This window comes from Geotrypetes seraphini, chromosome 19, assembly GCF_902459505.1.
Source record: "Geotrypetes seraphini chromosome 19, aGeoSer1.1, whole genome shotgun sequence".
Taxonomy (NCBI): domain Eukaryota; kingdom Metazoa; phylum Chordata; class Amphibia; order Gymnophiona; family Dermophiidae; genus Geotrypetes; species Geotrypetes seraphini.
In genome coordinates, this window is record NC_047102.1 from 251,271 (window position 1) to 275,512 (window position 24,242).

Below are 24,242 nucleotides of genomic sequence, written 5' to 3' on the forward strand. Positions count from 1 at the left end.
ATGTGACTATCCCAGGCTTTCTTGAAATCAGACATAGTCTCTGTCTGCACCACCTCTTCCGGAAGACTGTTCCACACATCTACCTTTCTGTAATAAAGTATTTCCTTAGATTACTCCTGAGCCTATCACCTCTTAACTTCATCCTATACCCTCTCATTCCAGAGCTTCCTTTCAAATGAAAGAGACTCAACTCATATGCATCACATAGCTATTTAAACGTCTCAATCATATCTCCCTCTCCTTCCGCCCTACCCCATAAAGCTCCTGATTCTTCAGTATCAGGAGAGATGCAGGCTTTCCTCTGCCAGAAACCAGTCATGAAATAAAGCTGATTCTGTGCAGATACTCAAGCCACTTGTGAATTTTGTAGAATAGAGGTCATTGTCTTTAGTTTTACCTCACAGAACCGATACTTTTTCATCTTAATGGTAAAGAGTAACGGATCATGGATTTCATATACTGCCTTACTTTTGTCTGTCTATAGTGACCTCACAATTTAAGTTTTAATAACTTTGCTTAGTTATGGAATCATTCTTGGTTATCTATATTTTTCTTTAATAAACTTTGGTTAAACTACTATTTATTTATTTTGTAAGTTTCTGTCTTATCTGTATACATTTATGATACAGATAACTTTGGTGGTAACACAAAGCATTCTTTAAAACAAACATACCATCAAGTAGAATGGCAAATAGAAAAGGACAGACATGTGATAGGTACATTTAGAATCAAACAAAAATATTTCATCATTTCTAAACTATTTCAAATGAGCCAATAACCAAACAAGTCCACAAAGTAATGAGATGAGTTGATGATTTGATAAAACTTTCTTAACCAACCTTCAAAACTATAAAACATCAAATCAGTTTATAATTGAATAATTTTACAAAGCTATGCCATACAAACATACATAATTAAGGTCCCCTTTTTATTACGCCACATTTATTATCGCCAGCCGCTGCGGTAAAAGCTCACTCATAGAATTCCTATGAACGTCAGAGCTTTTATCGTAGCGGCCGACAATAAAAAGAACCCTAATGCGACTTGATAAAAGGAAGCCTAATAGAGAACAAAAGGAAAGGAAAATCTTCTGTGTAGCTCCCTCCTTCCCAAAGAAAAGTGTTAAGTAAAAATAACTAGATAATTAAAATCTGTGTCCTCAATTCAAGATCAAAAGTGGACTGAAAAAAATAATAGGTCTTTATGCCTGAATTTTAAAAAATTGAAAATGAGGGCTCTTGACCAAAGGATAGGGGCAAAATACGAAAAAAGACAAGTGCTGGAAACTTTATAAGAAATCTTCCAGAGGATGGTATGCATATAAAGAAGTGAGGCCCGAGAATAGTTAAGATTAGAAACAGGTGAAAGGGGAATAAGACATTCTGCAATCTAGGTGGGTTGATCCATGTGCAAAGAACACTGAGCAAGAATCAATACTTCAGATTTGATGTGGTAGAACAGTAGAAGCCAGCAGTGGAGTGACATGGTCTAATCTGGCACCCTTAAGAATTTTGACATTTGCACTCTGAATGGAAGCCATTTACAAGACGTGCGAGATAGCACAGTTATTTACCGTAACAGGTGTTATCCAGGGACAGCAGGCAGCTATTCTCACATATGGGTGACGTCATCGACTTGCTTGTAGAAACTAGAAGTTTTGAGTCAGCCGCACTGCGCATGCGCGAGTGCCTTCCCGCCCAGCGCAGGGTGAGTCTCCTCAGTTCGGATAGCTAGCAGAGAAGCCAACCAGAGGAGGTGGGTGGGTTGTGAGAATAGCTGCCTGCTGTCCCTGGATAACACCTGTTACAGTAAGTAACTGTGCTTTATTCCAGGACAAGCAGGCAGCCTATTCTCACATATGGGTGACCTCCAAGCTAACCAGAATGTGATGGTGGGAGCGTTGGCAAATTAGGAGAATAAATTTTGTAATACTCTCTGGCCAAAATGGCCATCCTGTCTGGAGAAAACATCCAGACAATAGTGAGAAGTGAAAGTATGAACCGAGGACCAAGTAGCAGCTTTGCAAATTTCCTCAATAGGTGTAGATCTGAGGAAAGCTACTGAAGCTGCCATTGCTCTGACTTTATGGGCTGTGACTCTACTCTGTAGGTGTAATCCAGCCTGGGCATAGCAGAATGAGATACAAGCAGCCATCCAGTTGAAGATGGTACACTTAGAGATTGGATGTTCCAACTTGTTTGGATCGAAGGAGACAAAAAGTTGAAGAGCAGTTCTGTGTGGTTTGGTGCGTTCCAAATAGAAGGCCAAAGCACGTTTACAGTCCAGAGTATGAAGAGCTGATTCTCCAGGATGAGAATGAGGCTTTGGAAAGAATGCTGGAAGAACAATGGATTGGTTGAGATGAAATTCTGAAACCACTTTAGGTAGGAATTTAGGATGAGTGCGGAAGACCACCTTGTCGTGATGGAACACAGTGAAAGGTGGATCAGCAACTAAAGCTTGCAGCTCACTGACTCTTCGAGCAGAAGTGAGGGCAATGAGAAACACCACTTTCCAAGTGATATACTTCAGATGAGCCGTAGATATTGGTTCAAATGGAGGCTTCATCAATTGAGCAAGAACAACATTGAGGTCCCAAACCACTGGAGGAGGTTTGACATTGAAAAGTCCTGGAAACCACCGGATGAGCAGAGAGGGGTTTCCCTACAATAGGCTGATGGAAAGTAGCAATTGCACTGAGATGGACTCGGATCGATGTAGACTTGAGGCCAGAGGCGGATAAGTGCAAAAGGTAATCTAAAACAGAAGATAAGGAGGAATGTTGAGGCTCCTTATCGTGAGAAAAACACCACGTAGAAAATCTTGTCCATTTTTGGTGATAGCATTGTCCAGTGGTAGGCTTCCTAGAAGCCTCTAAAATGTCTCTTACAGGTTGAGAAAACTGAAGAGGAGTTATGTTGAGAGGTACCAAGCTGTCAGGTGTAGAGACTTCAGGTTGGGATGAAGCAGAGATGGAAAAACAGGTAGAAGAAATGGCTCCCTGCTGCTGAGTTGAAGTAGAAGGGAGTACCAAGGTTGTCTCGGCCACCGAGGAGCAATCAGAATCATGGTGGCATGATCGTTCTTCAACTTGGTTGGCGGAGGCCAGATGCACCCGGATAAGTTGCCTAGACATGAAACATCTTATGACCTCAAGAAGAAAGCTTGCTTAGGCACATTAGCAGTAAATTTGAGAGACCGAGAACAAACTCCACATACACTGGCTTAGACATGAGGACCGAGAATAGGAAAAGAAGTTCAAATAGAGAAGAATGCCTAAAGAAGCATATTGCTTTACATTTACCAGATCCCCAAAATATTACTCTGGGATAAGAAATAACCACGTGGGTGATACGCAAAATAAATACAAATATGAAAACACCCACTCTGTGCTTGAATCCGAACAGTCAAAACTTAATTTAGTTAGCAGTGCTCAGAACCACACAAGTGGTAAAAAGAAGATCACAACGGAGTCATTGCACTTCACACTTTATATTGGTGAACACTCCAATTACTCAAAATATTGAATGGTGCAAAAAATTATTTCATGTGTACTCATCTACCTGGAAGAATCAGCCCTTAAAGATGAGTACACATGAAATAATTTTTTGCACCATTCAATATTTTGAGTAATTGGAGTGTTCACCAATATAAAGTGTGAAGTGCAACGACCCCGTTGTGATCTTCTTTTTACCACTTGTGTGATTCTGAGCACTGCTAACTAAATTAAGTTTTGACTGTTCGGATTCAAGCACAGAGTGGGTGTTTTCATATTTGTTACATTTACCAGAATTAATTTATGGATTGAAAGCCAGTCAGTCACAGCACTCAAGCAAACCTGAAAAGGAGAAAAAAACATATGAAAAGCATCGATGATAGGGCTGTCAATGCATTGAGTGGAAAAAAAACCAGGACCAAGTCAGAGACCAAGAAGATGAGGCAGAAAGATACAGAAATATCTCGCATTGTATTGGGAGCCTCAGATCTAATTAAAAGCTATCTACAAGCACACCTTGATACGTTCCCAACCAGCTAACAGTACTGAATATTGACATCAAGATGATTTATTTCCTACAGAAGTGTGCAGAAAATATACAGAATGGAGCAGGTGAAGGAGAGCAAGCAGCTAATGAATGCATTTCTGAAGGATAGCTCTCTCTCTTTCATGGGGCAGCTCCTCTTACACACGAATACCAAATCCCTTTAAAAGGAGCTCCTTGAAGGATTTGTACTTTTCTTCTGCAAATGCACTACAGCTAAAATCAAAAAGGTTATTCAAGAAGCACCAGAGTGACAAATCGAGAGCATAGCAAGCGTCTACCTGTTTCTAGACTCAGCCAAGTGAGAAGACCCATTGGTATCTGGATTCAAGACGTTGTCAATTTCCCGTTGGGTTTTTTCATACATTTGCCTGGTTCTTTCTGTCAGAGACTTGTTGCCATCAATCTGAGGAAAGTCATAGTAACCCTTTCTCTTGGCTTTCAAACGTAGCTTATTACGATAATGCTCAATATCTGACTTCTGTTTCAAAGCCTTGTTAACCTAGTGAAAAAGTGAAAGAAAAGTCATTTTCAACCCGAATACTTCTGTGATGCTCCACTTAATTTTTTTTATTTACTCAGAGTTAGTGTTAGAGGGTGCTGCAAACAGGGCAGTTACTCTGGTCCTTCAAGCTACAGAGGGCTCCTTGTCTGCCCAAATCAGAAGGAAATGCAGCTTACTGCAGGGCTTTGGGACCTCCTTCCAGGTTTGTGCCCTGGTCCCTACTCTTCAGCATGTTTACTACTAGCCCTGTCTTCTTTAGCAGAACCCTTGTTGGGTTGAGGGGGTGACAGCCAGGCATGGAGTCTCAACAAACACAAAAGGTGAAAGTATGTTAAGCCTCTTCACTTAAGCTCACGTAACGTTCCTGCAACAAAGCTCCAGTGTCTCAGTAAGCACTACTTTTGTCTTCATGGATTAGAACTTCAAATGGCAAAGGAAAATGACCTAGTTAGCAATCTTCTGTACAAAGGTTGTGGACGCATAGACAGAAGGTGGCTTCTGCCTTCCCTGTGGTCCATCTTCGGACACTGCAAACTCAGTTTGGAATACCCTTGTAGGACCACTTCCTTAAGCACTTTTGTTTAAACCTGTACATACCACTGAGCAGTTGTAAATCCTGGCATGGGAATTTTTCCCCATAAGTGTGTGTTACTTTTGTAAAATGGGGAATAAACCTGAAGATCAGGATTGTCCAGCGTTGGCCCACGAGAGCCACAATCCAGTCAGGTTTTCAGTTATTTCCCCAATGAATTTGCATGAGAACTATTTGTATGCACTGCCCCCATTGTATGCAAATAGAACTCATGCATATTCATTTGGGAAATCCTGAAAACCCAGCCTGGCGAGGGCCGAGGCTAGATAACCCTGACATAGACTATCACCACCCAAGTCAATACTCATACCACACCCGCTTGAAATCTATCCACAGTGTAATAGCCTTACTGGGTTAGGCCAATAATCCATCAAGCCCAGTAGCCCGTTCTCATGGTGGCCAATCCAGGTCACTAGTACCTGGCAAAAACCCAAACAGTAGCAACATTCCTTACTTCGCCATTAATTATAGCTGATTGTTGACTTTGGTCGAGGGCTGGGTTAACTGGAGGCAGAGTCACAGGTTTTATTGCAATCAGCTGTACAGGTCCTGAAGATGTGTCATATGGACCAGTAGTGATTTTGGCATTGTCGTCAAACAAAATTCTTCCTTCCCCTTCATCACTTATAATTCCTAGAGCACAATAATTAGAAATCAGATTCACCATCTTTAACAGTAAATCTACAGGCTGAGTAAAATATAGAAGAGTAGAAACTGGACGTGTCAATGGTATATAGATTGCAGAATTGGCCTGCCCCTAAGCTCAGCCCACTGGCTACCCATCAGTAAGCACTGTCTTCAAGAGCCTACAAAAACTTCCACCACAAGACACCAAGATACATATCAGCCAAACTGCAATCTTAACACACCTAGCCGCTCCCTTCACACTCAGAAAATGGGAAATGGCTCTGCATACCCCCTGGAAGCAGCATACAAGCGTTCCTACTCCCACTTCCTTCCCAAACTATGGAGTTTGCTGCCAATGGAGATCAGGTCTCTGGGCAGCTTAATGGACTTCAGGAAAGCAGTATCCTCTTCCAATGACCCAACTACAATCCTAGTACTCTATATATGGATTAAAGACTTATATGTGACCTGTCTCAGTCTGCATGCATTCCCTGTGATCATCCAATGTATGTCTGCCCCACCTGCTTGCACTGCTCCAATGTACTGTAGATTGGTTGCCCTCAATCTGCATGTACTCCCCATGATTGTCTGATGTATGCTGTCTGACTGCCCCACTATTTGCTCTGTTCAAAGTATTGAAGATATGTTGCCCTCTGTTTATTGAAACTTGGCATGTACACAATATGTGGAACAGGTCCCATGTCTGAATCTATGTATATCCCTTTATGCTGTAGATAGGCTCCCGTGTTTATTGATGCTATGTATGTTCCACTGTAACCTGTCCTGAGCTTTCTGGGAGGATGGGATATAAATTGAACTAAATAAATAATATGCCATCGGTCTTCAGTTTACTAGACAAAAAGAGAAATGTTGGCTTCGATTGAAAGAACCAAAAGCCATTGAATCCAACTTCAGTGGTATCTCGGTTTACGAGTGCACCAGTTTGCGAGTGTTTTGCAAGACGAGCAAAACATTCACAAACTTGGTGCCTCGTAAACCGAGCTTGCTTCGCTGTACGAGCGCCCCCCCCCAATCCAGCATCCCCCCCCTGCTCGCGTTGCCTCCCCTCCATCGTAGATCCTCCTTCTGTGCATGCTCAAAGCCTTCTGGTCTCTCCGAGATTGAGAGCGAGACCAGAAGGCTTTGAGCATGCGCAAATGCTCAAAGCCAGCCCAGCCCAGCCCAGACCAGAAGAAGGAGGATCTCCGACGCATCGCCCAGCCCAGGCCGTGCCAGAAGAGGGAGGATCTTCGGACACTGGCACTGGTGCCAAGTCGGGTAAAGGAAGTGTCATTGACTACTCGGGGGGGGGGGGGGAGTAGGATCGCGGTGGAGGAGGGGGCAATGCGAGTGGGGGGAGGATGCCGGTTCGCAGGGGAGGGGAAGCCGGATCACGGGTAGGGGTTTGGAACAGTGTCGGATTCCTCAAGGGGGGGGGGAGAATGGAGCAGCGCCAGTAGCCTCGGGGGGGGGAGGAGGTGGAACCAATCAAAGCAGTTTCCCTTACTTCCTATGGGGAAATTTGCTTTGATATACGAGCAATTCGGTTTACGAGCATGCTTCTGGAACGAATTATACTCGTAAACCAAGGTTCCACTGTACATAACTATGTAAAAAATGTCTAAGGCAAAAATTAAACTCAGAGCTAGCCCTAGGGTCACCTTTTCTGATATAGATTGAAACTCTGTTGCACTAATGATTTAAAACTGAGCTCTTGGCCGGAAATGCAGAAAAGTCTTAAGGATAAGCATTTAAAACAAAACTAGCAGAATGAGATCTGAGCAATTTATGCAATAAAGTGAAATGTGTAGATGCTTGGAACAGCCTGTGATATATAAAAATGTCCCACTGGAGAGAAAGCCTTAGCCAATCCGGCCTATCGCGTACATTTGATATAGAACTGTTCAAGATAAACATAAGAACATAAGAATTGCCGCTGCTGGGTCAGACCCATGGTCCATCATGCCCAGCAGTCTGGTCAAAGACCAGCACCCTAACTGAGACTAGCTCTACCTGCGTACGTTCTGGTTCAGCAGGAACTTGTCTAACGTTGTCTTGAATCCCTTAAGGCCAGTTCTATCTTTCTGACACTCTACCACCTTTGGATGAATTATGAAATCTGTAGTCTGGTCTTGAATAGAAGAAGCAGGTTTACAAACACCACAGCATCCAGATGCTCTGGGAGTGAAATAACTTATTTTTTCTATTTAGCGCATTTTCTTTCTACTCCTTTATACTTTCAGCTCTACAGAAACCAGGGTTGTGATTCTGGAGTGATGAGCCTCCTTTCGCAACTACCCAGAAGGCACTACTGTCTGCAGTTTGTTCACTAAAATATTAGTCCTCAGCTTGGCGAGATGTGCTAAGGCTCCCTTGGTCCTATATCTGTCCACTAAGTGTGGCTCTTGAGCAATAACCTCCTTCTGGCCTGCTCCTTGGCACTGTGAACACTGTCTCCACTGTTACCCAGCCCCAGGGATCAAAGCAAGTGCTCTGGAAGCTCAGATCCATTAGAGCCTGCTTCGATACATCGGCTTTCAGAACCCTGGTCCAATCCCTCATACTGTGTCTACTTGACTACTGTAACATCGCCTATTTGGCAACTTCCCAAAAAAATATGCGACGTTTACAAGTAATGCAAAACGCAGCGGTCAGACTGATCTTTGGGCTAAAAAAGTTTGATCACGTGTCACCCTACTACCGGCAGTTGCATTGGCTACCTATGGAGGCACGCGTAAAGTTTAAGTTCGCCTGCTTCTGCATCAAAGCACTATACGGACTTGCCCCTAAATACATAACCAACCTTTTCTCCTTCTCAGCCAACAGACACAAGAGGAGCTCACACTCCAACTTCGTTTCCCCCCCAGTTAGAGGTTGCAAACTGAAAAAACACCACGAACACCTTCTCTCACATCAAGCAGCGCTTTGGGGTAGGGACCTAGAACAATTGCTTTCGCCCACCATTTATGAGGTTTTCAGGAAACTTACAAAAACACACCTGTTCCTAAAATATCTAGACAACTGACCCTCTTCTCCTTCCCCCTCGATATTGATCACCATATCTTATTAATCTCCCTATCCTCAAAAATAGATCTCCTGTCCCACCAACTCTCTTTCTTTCTCCCCTTTTAAGTTCAATCAATTTGTACCTTGCTTAATCTTTTGTAAACCACATAGAACTTCACGGTATTGCGGTATATAAACTGTTATTATTATTATTAGAAGGAAAGCTCTTTGCCAGCCCACGAAACAATAAGGCCACTTCCTCTCACCATTGCTCTTTCTTGCTTCGTCCTTTCTTGATTTCTGTGGCGAGTTTTTCCCCGGGTTTGGTTTTCCTTCTTCATTACTGTTCAGGGAACCATTCTCACAAGACAACTGACTGTAAATAATCAAAAGATATTTCTTATTTATACAGGATATACAGACCTCAAATCAAGGTTGTTTCATTTAAGCAAGTTGTATTAGCTTTTCATATTACACATAAAATAAAGAGCAAAACAAATTATGATAATTTAAAAAAAACAAAAAAAACCCATCAAATCTGTTATTTGTTGATAATTAAAACCATATTAGTTATTTTTTCTTAAATACCACCTGCAAGCTGTTGAAACGGTGCATTCAGGTACAGTGGGTATTGTTCTGTCCCTGGAGGACTCAAAAGCTTGAATTGTGCACCTAAGCCAATGGAGGGTCATGTGACTTGCCCAAGACCAAAAGCGGCAGCAGTAGGATTTGAACCTGGCTCCCTTGTCAAGCTACAAATCATATCAAGCCGAGCCACCCATAGGATTAGAATCGGCAGCTCGGAGGGGGGGGAAGGAGTATGTTTCCAAACCAAGCTTTGTTTACAATCCTAAGTGGCCCAGAAATAGCAAAGAAAAAAATGACATTTTAATTTAATCATGAGATTGTAACGCATGTAGCTATGCAGTTTGGACACAAGAGAGGTTTTTCTCCTGACGCAGCTTTCTGCGAAACAAGGTCTTGGAAGGACTCTTGTTGTGTTTAAATATTGAGGCGTGGGTGCATTTGGAAGAAAACTTTTGGATTACAATCATCGTTTGATCTACAGTCGGGGCGACACCAGAGGATTGCACAACGGCATAATAAGCTAAGTACTTGTTGCTCTTTACAATGAGTTTGGAATTCTTCGGTGCAGCACCTGCTATAAACTTTGATTATGATAACCTGTTTATAACCTTTGTGTATTGAGTGGCTCATATAGACTACTGGATTTAGCCCGGTTTATTGACCAGAGATTTTTTTCTTCCTTGTATTTTAGTGGGGGAGTTTTTTCTGTCTGATTTGTTTCCGGAGCGGACCTTTGATTAGAAATTGACTCTTTAGTGGACCATTCTGCTCCCTGAGCAATTATCCTGTTGGATTTTGAGGTCCATTTGATAGCTACTTGAGGTGTTCAACTGACCACTTGACACAAAGAGTTTGGAAGACATTTTGAATTAGTGCTTTGCTTTTAAGAATTAGTGTCTTCCCTTCCCGATTTTTTGGGGTAATAATTGAATAAATAAATACATACATACATAGACTAACTACTGCTCAAAAACACAGCTATCTGTTTAAAAAATAGATTTCAAAAATAGTGAATTGGAAGGGTTTAGCAAGATAAATATCCATTTGCCACTTTTTGAACTTTTTTCTCTTTTTCTCATTGACTTACTTATGGTCACAGCTATACGAAAGATAATACAGTAATGAATGCAGGCAGAATACTGTGCATCTAACTAGGAAGCATGAAGAAATCATTGCCGTTAAAAGATGGTGCTATTATTTATTTCTTCTTTTTTTTTGTACGCCTACGCATTCTTCTACAAGTACATAACTTTTAGAAAGCTGCAATTTACACGCATATCTCTGGAACGCAGGTGCTCAATCCCAGGCAGTTTACTTGATAGCATATGCACCAATCAGATGCCCTCAGGGCCTCCATATATAGGGCCATAGAATCATCCCCTATGGGAATAAGTTTGCAAATAGCTGTCTAGATTAAGGTGGCAGGAACGTGCAAGACTTATGCGAAAAATGATCACACCTAAAATATAGGTGCATGTTTGACCTTCTATACTCAGATTTGGTGAAAGAAAGAAAGCCTCAACTTGTCGCTCTGCATTAGACTCCAAATAGGCACATTCCTGGCATCAAAAAATTAGGCAGAGTAAACAGAATCAATTAAAAAAAAACAACAACACACACACCCCAAAAGAAATAAAAAGGAACCTACACGTTTTTCTTCTTCCACTTACCTGGACTTCAGAAAAAAACTCAAAACTCTACTTATTCCACGGACAGAATCCCTAACACTCCCACTCGCGACTTCTACTCTCTTCAATACACTTGAACCTCCACCTTCCCCCCCAAGGTTCCCTCCAAACCAATTAACTTCCCTGACTGGTATGATTTTTCCCTATATAAAAAAAAAAAAAATAAAATAAATTTTGTATACTCTTGTATATTCCATGTACTATATTCCCTGTATATTCCTTGTATCATACTCCTTGTATACTCCTTGTATATTCCTACTGATGGTATTTTATGTCGACTTCATTGACCTGAACTCTCCCAAAAAAAAATTGTTAAACTCCTGTTAACTTCAACGACATGTACATTCCAAAAAATTGTAAATTCCAATGTTATTTTCGTGTGTAATCTTATTAACTGCTGTGAACCGCCTAGAACTCTCTGGGTATGGCGGTATACAAAATAAAGTTATTATTATTATTCCACTCTTTCAGGAACTGCTTTTATATAGATCTGTCTAGTCCTTATTTTAACAAATTTTGGGTTTGTCATTTCTTGACTCGTAGGTTCCTTCTTATTTATTTCATTATTTTTTTATTAGTCCTCTCCCTACTTCTTTTTAGTCTTCATTTTTTTGCCGGGAATTCTTTGCTTCTTTGAGATACTTTACCTAAAAATGGGCACTCATTTCTAAAATTTCCCTCCACCAAGTCAGTCTTCAGTGACACACCCACTGTTTATCTTCAAATGTCTGGTTTAAATATTTAAAGTCAAGTTTTCTTTCTGTGGATCTGGAATTCTACTTTTAACTTGAAATATTTAAGATAAAAGTTGGACTTATTATTTACCCATCTGCACTTTGATGTTTTTTGTTTTTTTTAAACTACAAATTTAACATACAGGTTTTTTTTTAGGTTCCTATCCCAAACTTTACCCATTTCCAGACAGACTAATTTGGCCTTTGTACATTTAAAAAAAATGTCCAAATTTATCTGTAGAACTGCCAAAGATTTTCTTTAAGAAGCCCCTATGTATCCAGCAAAACCAAACCAAAATATAAACTCATCTGTGCTCCCAGCACCTGCTCCAATAGCGGGCACCCCACAGCATTTTAAAAGTCTCCACTTGAGCATATGAAATGCAGTTCAGTTCAATTGTAACATTATCCCCATATTCTATAGATTTTTACTTTTAAATCAGAAACAATCTTATTCCTGCAATTTTACATATTGTATTTGAAACTGGTGGGCAGTGATTCATATGCAGAGTACCCAGAGATTTCTGTGCCATTCTGAAAAGCGGGTGTTCCTGCAGTACCAGCAGAGCCGTGAATTCAGCTGAAAGGAAAGGTTTTCAGATGACAATTCTTAGCCATTACAAAATGACTCAATAGGGCAAGTATCTACCTTTTTTCAGTGCCAGTGGATTTCATGGTTTTCACAGTGCTTTCATCTTGAATCATTTCTCTTTCTTGGGAAACAGGAAACGGTAGCACTACAGTTTCTTGTGTAATGGGAAGCACTTCATTGTCAGCTCCTTGTTCACCTAAATGGTGCTTTGCATAATCAAATCCTTGCACTGGCTGGAAAGAGAGAGTGATTCAGTTGTTAATATTAAGCAAAGATAGGAGGAGAAAATTTGACAAATTGAACAGTAGCAAATCACCTGAACTAGATGGTATACATCACAGAATACTGATAGAATTGAAAAATGAACTTGCAGAGTTAATTTCTTTAAAATCTAGTATAGCACCAAAAGACCGGAGGGTGGCCAATATGACACCGATTTTTACTATTGCTCACTTACTTACAATTCCAATAAACAGATTTGAACTTAAAAAAAGGGTTCCAGAGGTGATCCAGGAAATTATAAATCAGTGAGTCTGATTAATGAGAGAAAGACAACATGGTTATAGCCAAAGGATATCTTGCCTCACCAATCTACTGCATTTCTTTGAAGGGGTGAACGAACATGTGGATAAAGGTGAACCGGTTGATATTGTGTATTTGAATTTTCAAAAGGCATTTGACAAAGTACTTCATGAAAGACTTCTGAGGAAATTAAAAGCCATGGGATAGGAGGTAATGTCCTTTCATGGATTGAGAACTGATTGAAAGACAGAAAACAGAGTGGGTTTAAATGGTCAATATTCTCAATGGAGAAAGGTAAATAGTGGGGTTCCCCATGGGTCTGTGCTGGGACCGTTGCTTTTTAACATATTTATCAATGATCTAGAGATGGAAATAACTAGTGAGATAATTACATTTGTTCAAAGTTGTTCAAAGTTGTTAAATCGCAAGAAGATTGTGAAAAATTGCAAGAGGACCTTGTAAGACTGGGCAACAAAATAACAGATGATATTTAATGTGAGCAACTGCAAAGTGATGCATGTGGGAAAGAGAAACCCGAACCATAGCTACGAGATGCTGGGTTCTATGTTAGGAGTCGCTGCCCCCCAAAAGGATCTAGGTGTCATTGTTGAGGATACATTGAAACCTTCAGGCTCAATGTGTGTTGGCTGCTAAGAAAGCAAATAGAATGTTAGGAATTATCAGGAAAGGAGCGGAAAACAAAGATGAAAATGTTTTAATCATCGTCACCCCGATCTTAAAAGACCCAAAAGAAGCAACAGATCAACCATCCAACTATAGACCCATAGCCTCAATTCCACTATATGTCAAGCTAATGGAAGGCCTCGTAGCTAAACTCCTCACCAACTATCTAGAAAACCACAATTTGCTCCACCTACACGGTCTGGATTCAGAACCAACTTTAGCACTGAGACACTACTAGGATCCCTTCTGGACACAGGCCAAAAAATGCTGATTATTCAACTAGATCTCACCGCAGCATTTGACCTGGTAGACCATGACATCCTGCTACAAATACTAGATACAATAGGAATCACTTGCAAAGTACACACATGGTTTCAAGGATTCCTATAATCCAGGACCTACAGAGTAAAGACAAACAAAGAAAAATCAGAACCATGGTCCAACCCCTGTGGCATACCCCAAGGATCGCCATTATCTCCAACACGCTTCAATCACTACATTGCATCCCTCAGCACCTGCCTAGACAAAATAGGCTTAACCTTCTATAGCAGGAGTCTCAAAGTCCCTCCTTGAGGGCCGCAATCCAGTCAGGTTTTCAGGATTTCTCCAATGAATATGCATGAGATCTATGTGCATGCACTGCTTTCAATGCATATTCATTGGGGAAATCTTGAAAACCCGACTGGATTGCCCTCAAGGAGGGACTTTGAGATCCCTGTCCTATAGCTATGCAGACGACATCACCATTCTCCTTCCTTTTGATCAGCCAATGCTTACCATGACAGACACACTACACAGAACTCTAGAAACAGTGGCAACATGGATGAAAGACCACAAACTAAAACTGAACCTAGACAAAACAAAATTCATACTTCTTGAAAAAAATAAAACTCCAACCATAACCACCCTAGTAATAAACTCAATCACATACCCCATTCAACCCACTCTAAAACTTCTGGGAATGACGATAAACAGATGCTGCACCATGCAACCACAAATCAACAAAACAATACAGAAATCATTCGCTATCATGAAAAACCTAAGGCAATGAAGATCTTCTTGCTGCTTTTCTCTCTGGTCCTCTGGTGATGAAATAGCCTCCATAATGGAGCTCTTCTGCAGAAGTGCCCCAGCTGCCAGGCTCTCCAAGGTTACAACACTAGCCTCCAGAGGAGGGAACAATCCAACCTGTGGGGCTTCCTTACTCCATGGAGAGCTTGTGGTCCGAGGCTGCGAGGGTGGTGCTCTTGCATCTGGGCCAAGGAGAGCTGCTGCGGTCCCTCTCACTGCCGACACTAACGGGACATTTTGCATCTTCCTCCTCAGATCTTCAATATTGCTGGTAGAGATTCCTCCGGTGCTCCACAAGGCAGCAGCAGTGCTCCAACTGCGTCTCTTTGGCATTTCAGGTAGGTAAAAGCTGCTACCACGAAAATTTCCTTCCAAACTCAACCAAACTCTGAGAAGCGTTACTCAATACGTCCAGTTATGTTTAGATTTAAAGATGATTATCAGAAATTAAGGCTCTTTCATTTATCCCCTTCCTGTTATTATAAGGTACCACACATTCATTTCTCTCCAGTTTAGTCAGACTTTTTATCACTGTGAAAAGCGATCTTCACAAGTTTGTCATGATGCAGCACAGAAACATGTAATTTCTGATTTCTGAATTGTTTCGTTTTTTTGCTTTTTAGATGATGGTGTTAGTTTGTTGTACACCATATACAGTCTATATTGATTCTCCTTCATGGTTATCATTAATCATTTCTTTTATTCTAGGTGTCCCCTTCCCTTGTGGTTGCAATGATTAATTTTTAAACTATGGTATCAGAATTTATTATTGATTGAATTACTTTATATATCTTAATCCATAGCACAAGCTATCCAGTCCCAGTTTTCCTGGCAGTATTGTATTTTATCAGGTGTTTTTCCACATTCTTTCAAGATGGCAATGGGAGCTACAAGTCCATTTTTATATCTGGTGGCAGTGTTATAGGTGATTTATAACTTCTTATGGCTTTAGCTAGGTGTCTATTATATTTATTCCATTTTATATATTTTGATACCAATTTATCAATGCTTTTGATTTTATGAGCTTTTTAAATAAATGTTCAATTATATTAATTACGGTACGGTTTTTAATCTTTTATTAGCATGGGCCTACGCTAATGGCTACTGCGTATTAAAAACAGCCAGGATGGTAAAAAAAATCCCATGCTAGCTCTTAATGACTGGCAGTGTGCACATCGGTACCGTATGCCATGAATGCTGATAGCACAGCTGCCTGAACTATCGAGTAATGGATGAAGCAGAGTCCTTAGCATGGCTGCATCGTATAGGATAGGATGACATTCCTTGGTGTAGGAGAGAACAATTGGGGGGGGGAGGGTGGAAGACAAGACAACTTGGCACTTCAGAAGCTTACAGCTTCAGACTGCTCACTGTGAAAAGCTGAGAGCGAAGTCAGACATTTTCTTACAGAACAGGAGAATGTGGTTCTCATTTTCAATGTCTTCTTGGAAAGAAAAGCTGTCAAATGTCTTCCTTTCCTTTCTGCCTGAGACTCTCCCCCCCCCCCCAAAGCCTTAAGCAACTGCAAGTACTGTATAGCAAATTAAATAAATTAATAGTGTACAATGGTAAATGTGTCTTTTTACTCTGCTCTACTCAAAAAAAGATGATGCCAAACTAGGTAGAGCTAGCGTCTTACCTTCACTCTTGAGGCCAGGTTTGTCATTGGTTCAGGTTTGAAGTCATTTTTATTCTTCCTGCACAGAACTGCTGTGATAATGATGATTATAACTGTTACAACAGTAATCGGAGCCAACACTGCTGCAATAACCCACAAGTTGTTTGATGGATTTTTGACAACAGCTGCGTAATCAACAAAAACATCACAAATTATTAAAACAATCTCATGGAGCATTTAGTGTTCGTCATCTACAATTAAACTCAAGAGTTCTTTTATTCAGTCTGTAAAAAATGTGGATTAGGTGATTCTGACATGATACAAAAGATACCAGAAGGAAGAATCAGGGGCAACACAGGAAACGTTTTCTCACAGAAAGGATGGTGCATGCCTGGAACACCCTCCAAAATAGGAGACAGAAGCAACATTAAAAAAGCGAGATAAACATAGACATTCAAAGGGCAGGCGGATGGAAACCAGTGTGAAAGAACTTTTGCAATGGGGGAAGTAGCCGCCCTGCGCAGCAGTTACAGATCGACAAACAATCTTATTTCCTTGCTGGAAATAAAAAAATATTACATGATGCTTCAATCACAATTTTAAAAGAGGTATTTTCCTAAAGGTTACGTTTTCCATTGGAGGAGATTATTCAAAGCTGATTCAGTAGAGAGTCCTATTGGTGGTGGATCTTGAATGCCAAAACTGGCGGAGCTGTTACTGCCACAGCCGGTGCTAAAAACCACACTATGCTTTTATTAAAAGGGGGAGTAAATAAGAAACACCCAATGAGTCTGTAATAGCCCAAGTTGATCTATGAACAGACTCTTGTTGACGATAACGGAATAGATGGACATGTTAGACCTTTTCTAGGCACTTTTAGGGCCAGATTCTATAAACTGCGCCATAAATTAGGCGCCACCTAACTTAATTGCTTTAATTGGCTATTCAAAAAGTAGGTGTCAATCGTATCTAACAGCACCTAAAGTCAAAGAAGGGGTGACTATTTGCCGTTAGACACAAGGCATCCGCAATGCAGGCCACTAAAACCCTACATTTTCTAGTAGGCATCGTTAGCCATGATTGACAGGCGGCTTCCAACTTAGGTGCTGTTTATAGTATCTGACCCTTAATGACCATCCTGTAAAAATCAGTCAGACAAGCCAGTTTGCGGATCAAGACCTTCACTTGGTGATCATAAAGCATGTGGGAAATCTTCTAAATGAATGAAGGAAGTCCCCCAAGTAATAAATGTGACATTGGAACCAGACATATCCCCCAAATGTGTGTACAAATTAACTAGTCAATTAGGGTCAAACAATCAATTATTGGAATTCATTGGCACTTAGCATGATGGCAGATAAAGGCCAAATGGCCCACCCAGAGTAACCATTATCTCTTCCTCTCTCTAAGAGATCCCAGCTTTCTTGAATTTAGACATGGTCTCTGTCTCCACCACCTCTTCTGGGAGACTGTTCCACGCATCTATCACCCTTTCTGTAAAAAAGTATTTCCTTAGATCGATGCCAATTCCTTGCAACCTGTAATATAATTTATTTCACTGAGTAGGCCATAGAGTGATAAAAAGGCAACGTATTTGATGAGTAACTTAAAAAACAGAATGGTAACCATTTCCAAAAGTAAAAACAGTAAGAATTATTATTCAAGTTACAAGGAGAAAGCTTCTCACCATCAGCTTGCATTTGGACAATGTAACCCAGCATCAGAGCCATCCTTTGCGAATCAACCGTGCTTAACTGCTTGGCTGCTGAGGTGCCAGACAGAGGGTTCCCATTGTAGAGGGCATAATACGTCAGTTCCACAGGATTTTTTGGACCTGAGATGTGCTGCATTTTCACCATCTATAGAGGATCAGAAAAAAGGTTTAGGGCAACTGCTGATTGACATGACTTAAGGAATAGTATTACATTTTGAGCAGTGACATATGTTCAAATGAAGGGTCCTCAAAAGATAATTTCCTAAAAGAGTCCCAGTGCAAGAGGGGATATACCTCAAAAGATGCAGGAGCTGTTCAGAAACAGTTTACACTATCAGATTTGAGCTCATTTTGTTAATAATTTTTTCATTTTTTGTCCAAGGGTTTCATTTCCAAAACAATTCTAGTGGGGAATTAATTCCAGAGGAAAAAAAAATCACGCAAGCAATAACTTCTGCAGAATTGATGTGGCACTGCAGCTGGTCCCTGACAGCTTTTCAGCTAAAATGCCACAAGACGTTGCTTCCATGAGTAATTTCTATGTAACCCCCCCCCCCTCTTTTCTTACCCAGCTGCTGTTTGTAGAAGGGTCTGAGCAGTTTGCAGGCCACAACAAGCAGTCTCACCCCTCCAAATGAAGCAGACCACGCCCAGTGGTAAGAGACAAACCACCAACAGGAAAAGAGGTATTCCCTTGAATAATGTGGGTTTCAAACGCAACAGATATATTTAGTGTCTAAATCTCCTAGAAAAGATTCCTGTGTTTTGAATGGACCCTGATCATTTGGTGGAGATATCCCAAAAGACAGTTTGCTATCCTCTCCAAAATTCATCCCCCTCCTCCCCCACTAAAGTCTAAAGTTAAGCACCCATTGTAGAATCCTGCTTAGGGTTTTAAAGGCCTACATCAGTGTATCGCAAACTGTGTGCTGCGGAACGCCAGGGCAGAGGAGAAGTACCGGCTGACTGCCTACAGGAGGTGCTTCTCGTAGGCAGTGCCTCTTCCCTTCCAGCACCCCCTGCTGGCGGCTTAGGGCCCCATCTGGAGGGTCTTTGCACAAGCGCATGACATCATCGCATTGATGTCCATGCACTTCCGGATGCCCTCGAGCCACAGCTTCACAAAGTTTGCGAGACATTGGCCTACATTGTAGGCACCTAAGTCCGTTATAGAATTGCACTTAGTGGTGCCTAAACATGCCGTGCGACAGGCGCCTATATCTCAATTAATTTTTATTTTTTTCAATTCTAAGGTTGTTAAAGCTCCTAACTGAAGTCAGTTTACTAATTCTGTTAGGCTCCTCTTAAAGAATCCAGTCTGGAGCCATTTTGGCCCTAGTCCACCTCCAATTCATCAGCCAATGAGAGCTCTTTTTAGCAGTACAGTCGAAGTTGGACAGAATGTCAACATTCTTGCAGGGAACTGGTAGAATCGCATTAACACTTATTTTGAATGACCCTTTCTAGTGCTACTAGATTTGTTCCAACAGAGTCAGCATTTTGTTTTTTGGGAAATGTTTGAGAGACTTTAGTTGCATTTCAGCTCCAGGGTTATTCGGATCAATTTGAGTTTTTGGATTCAAGACAGTAGTTTTCATTTATCTTTTTTTTGCTATTGAAACTTGTGCTTTGCTCTTGCTTGTAAATTACAAACAGCTTTAGATAAAAAGTATCAGTTATATTAGTGAACCTGGATCTGTCTACAGCTTCTGATTTAGTCAACTACTACTACTAATAATCCTCACTTATATAGCGCTGAAAGGCATATGCAACGCTGTGCATTTTGACATTTAAAGATGGTCCCTGCTCGGAAGAGCTCACAATCTAACTTGGGCAGACAGACACAGCATATAGGGTTGGGGATGCAGAACCCAAGGTGAGAGGAGTTAGGAGTTGAAAGCACTCTCGAAGAGGTGGGCCTTGAACACAGTCAGAGACGGAACCCACCATAGGGATTCGGGCAGCTTGTTCCAAGCATACGGCGCAGCAAGGTAAAAGGGACAGAGTCTGGAGTTGGCAGAGGAAGAGAAGGGCACAGATGGGAGGAATTTACCAGCTGAGTGGAGATCGCAGGGGGAACATAGGGAGAGATAAATGAAGAGAGATAGTGAGTGCATTTGTAGGTCAGTAAGAGGAGTTTGAATTGTATTCGGAAATGGATGGGAAGCCAATGAAGTGACTTTAGGAGAGGGGTAACATGAGTAAAGCAGTTCTCCCGGAATATGAGTCATGCAGCCGAATTCTGGATGGATTGGAAGGGAGCAGGATGGCTAAGCGGAAGGCCTGAGAGTAGCGCATTGCAGTAGTCTAAACATGAGGTGATGAGGGATTTGGTAGTGTGCTCAGAGAGGAAGGGTCAGATTTTGGTAATATTATAGAGGAAGAAGCAGCAGGTTTTAGCAGTATGTTATATCTTGGCGGAAGGATGAGAGTGTTGTCCATAGAGACAGAGAACGAGGGAAGCGGAGAGGTGGGTTTAGGTGGGAAGATTAGCAACCATGATTTGTTATTGTTTATACTTGATTCTACTGGAAAGGCTTTTATATTGTCAGCTGTTGGAGCTTTTACCGCCACAACCGGCAATTAAAAAGCCTAACGCGGTTTCATAAAAGGAAGAGTTTGTGGTTTATTATAATTCAATAGTTAAATTTTATAGCTAAGTGTATAAGATTATTTTTCACTGCCCTCACCACACTCCAAAGCAGGCTCTCATTCAAATACAAATCTTTGACAGGGTAGTTGTAAATAGGGTTACCAGACGTCCGGATTTCCCCCTACATGTCCTGTTGAGGATACATCCAGGGATCTGGATGGCTTTTCAAAACCCAGCATTTTGTCCGGGTTTTGAAAAGAAATTGTGTTGGGAGGGGGCATCCGCGCATGACGAACAGGCAGTGGGGGGAGGCAGGGCTGGGGGCGGAGCTGAGGCATGGCAGGATTGAGTGGAACTGGGTGGGCCTGGGGGGTGGGTCTAGGGTCTGGATTTTACGGATGTAAAATTTGGTAACCCTAATTGTAAACGAAGTGTCAAGGTGCTGCTTCCAGAAAATTAAGAGGAAACAAATTTACACATTTCTTTTGAAAGATTCTCTAAGTCACATTGAGCACCTGAACAGTGTAGCTGCCCACGGCTGTTGCTCTTCTAAATCTTCTTTCTTGTTGATGGGAAATTATGAACAGTTGAGCCAGTCTCTCTTCCATCCGTCTCGCAAAGTTCTGGCGGTTTATTCCCAGGAAGTCACTGGCAACCCCTTGGATCACTGTAGAGCCAAATAAAGACAAGTTTTTGAAGTATGAAATGACGGATTGTGACTGTGGATTCATTTTTGCATTTTTGTTTTTTTATTTTGATTTTCATTGATTTTTTTTTTTTTATGTGAATGGGGAGCACTGAGCACTTTTTGGACTTAAAGCATTGTGAGATAAGTACTCCGCCACCTTTTATTTATTTATTGTTTCCAATTTATCATGCTTATTGGTAGGGAGGGAGGAATGTGATGATGTATTCAAGCCTGAGCTGATAGAGTCCTGTGTTCTTATGCCTTAAAGTTCATATTGGCTTTCACTGAGCACTTTTAATAATTTAAAGTATTTATTAATAATATAACATTAGAAATTCTCTTTCTTGAAGAAGCCAAATAAAGACAAACATATACACTTAAAAGTCATATTAGACCAGAGATCTCAAAGTCCTCCATGAGGGCCGCAATCCAGTCGGGTTTTCAGGATTTCCCCAATGAATATGCATTGAAAGCAGTGCATGCACATAGATCTCATGCATATTCATTGGGGAAATCCTGAAAACCTGACTGGATTGCGGCCCTCAAGGAGGGACTTAGAGACCCCTGTATTAGACCAAATGATTTAAATAGTCACCAGACAACAATATTGACAACAGAAAAAAGTAGTGGATTTTCCCAAGTTCATCTTAATAATGGCTTATGAACTTTTCTTTTAGGAAATTAGCCAAACCTTTTTTAAACCCTGCTAAGCTAACTGCTTTTGACACATTCTCTGACAATGAATTCCAGGGTTTAATTGCCATATTGAGTGAAGCAATATTTATCCTAGTCCTAGTCCTTTGTCCTAGTATTTTGAGAAAAATAAAATAAGTGATTCACATTTACCTGTCCTACCCCACTCGGTATTTTATAGACCTCTCTCATTTCTCCCCTCTCCAAGGTAAAGAGCCACAGCTTTTTTACCTTTCCTCATACGGAAGTTGTCTCATCCCCTTTAACATTTTCATCGCCCTTCTCTAAACCTTTTCTAAATCCATTATATCTTTTTTTTCATATGTGGTGACCATAATTGCCCACAATATTCAAGGTGCGGTTGTACTATGAAGCAATACAAAGGCATTACAATATTCTCAGTTTTGTTACCCATGCCTTCCCTAATAATTCCTAACCTTCTTTGCTTTCTTAGCCGCCGCTGCGCACTGAGCTGACTCCTAACTTGGAACCCTGCATCACGTAGGTATAGTGTGGGTTCCTCTTTCCCAATGTATCATAACATAACATGATATTCTTATATTCCTCATATACCTGCAAGCAAGTTCAGGGCATACCCAAATATTGCAAACATGTCAAGTAGTACAAGAATTCAACAATGTATCATAGAATTCAAGGGACATGTCTTCCTATCCCTCCCCTCATCAGTTTCAACAGAAGAATCTTCTCAAGACCACCTTTGAATCCCTGGGACCCAAAATCTGAAATGGACTGACCCTGCTATTATAGCTGCAGGAAAATGTTCAAGGCTTCTCTCTTCTCCTATAACGAATGATCTCTATCTAATACACACTAGGACCTAATTCTAATGTAATAACTGATTTCAATTTGCTGAAAATTGCGGGATATAAGAAACAACTGAATATCGTATGGTAAATAAAATTTTTGAGAACGTCCTAAAAACTTTATAGTAGGCAAGGATCCTGAAAAGCAAAGGAATACTTAATCACATCATCTGCCAGTCTCCCAGACGCATAAGGTCCTCTTGCGATGTAACATCTTTTAATAACTTTGTGTCATGAGCAAAGTTATTCCCATCTCTAGATCATTTATAATTATGTTAAAAAGCAGTGGTCCCAGCACAGACCCCTGAGGAACCCCACTTTTTCTCATTTTCCATAGGAATTCTTCATCCTCTGTTATGGCTCCTACTCTCTGGAATTCTTTACCTTTTCATCTTCGTTCAGCAAAATCATTTGTAACCTTCAAGGCACAATTAAAGGCATACAACTTCTCCTTGCCCTTTAGCTCTTAATGTACTTCCTTTTGATGGCAGAGCTAAATGATTTGCTTCCTCCCCTACCATATTGTTCATCGTTATCCACATTTATTCATCCCTTCTAGGCAGGATTTCCTTTTACTATATCCATATTGACTTTGTTTCATTAATCCATGCCTATCTGTATGTTCAGTAATTTTGTTCTTTATAATAGTCTCTGCAATTTTGCCCAGTATTCTGTCAGGCTCACCTGTTGAATCTTTTGGCATTGCATTAGCAACCCTTCAATCTTCTGATACCATGTTTGTTTATAAAGATAAATTACTTATTACCAACAATAGCTCTGCAAGTTCATTGTGTAGTTCAATGAATCACGGCACAATAGTGTGCCTTGACGAGATGCCGGCAAGGAGAAGAGGCACTGGCTGTTTACACTACATGCCTCTCGTGGTGAAAGGCACATCCTGTAGGCAGTCAGCCAATGCCTCTCCTCCTTAAACACCCCCCACCAACGTAGCACGCTCAGGACCCATCTAGCAGGCCTCTGCGCATGCACGGATGACATACATGCACGTGTCAAAAAGTTTGCAGGACACTGGTTCAGTTCTATCAGTACATCATCCAATTAACACAATTTGTACATCTTTCAGGTTTACAGAGATTTGTTTCAGTTCCTCTGACTCATTCCCATTGAATATTATTTCTGGTACTGGTACGAGTATCTACCCCCCACCTCTTCCTCAGTGAAGACTAAAGCAAAGAATTCATTTAGTCCCTCCTTTAAGGCCTTGTCTTCCCTGAGTGTCCGCAGTCTCCTTTACATATGGTTTTCATTTAATAAAAACAGATTTACGATTAAAAATCAGGTAGAAGAGCTCTTGCCCATTTAAATCACTTGTAACCATAAGCACTCATTGGCCAAGTCCCAAGTGGCAGCTCTAGGGTGGTACATGTGATAGAGCCAGTAAGCAGCCAGAGTTCTGCGGGTGCTGGTCAGTCACGGAACGGAATTAAAATGGTCATCATGAG

General features: G+C 41.0%; 1 protein-coding gene across 1 annotated transcript in view; it reads right to left on the reverse strand.

Moving 5' to 3' along the window:
• The window catches only part of KIAA1549L (KIAA1549 like), a 59,467-nt gene that overhangs the window by 16,079 nt on the left and 19,146 nt on the right, over positions 1-24,242 (reverse strand). Inside the window, exons 7-13 of the mRNA XM_033927922.1 lie at positions 21,090-21,241; positions 17,955-18,126; positions 16,289-16,452; positions 12,430-12,605; positions 9,037-9,146; positions 5,592-5,770; positions 4,322-4,542 (exon numbers count right to left, since the gene is read on the reverse strand). Of these exons, the coding sequence (XP_033783813.1) occupies positions 4,322-4,542; positions 5,592-5,770; positions 9,037-9,146; positions 12,430-12,605; positions 16,289-16,452; positions 17,955-18,126; positions 21,090-21,241 (1,174 nt within the window). The remainder of the gene's footprint in view (positions 1-4,321; positions 4,543-5,591; positions 5,771-9,036; positions 9,147-12,429; positions 12,606-16,288; positions 16,453-17,954; positions 18,127-21,089; positions 21,242-24,242) is intronic.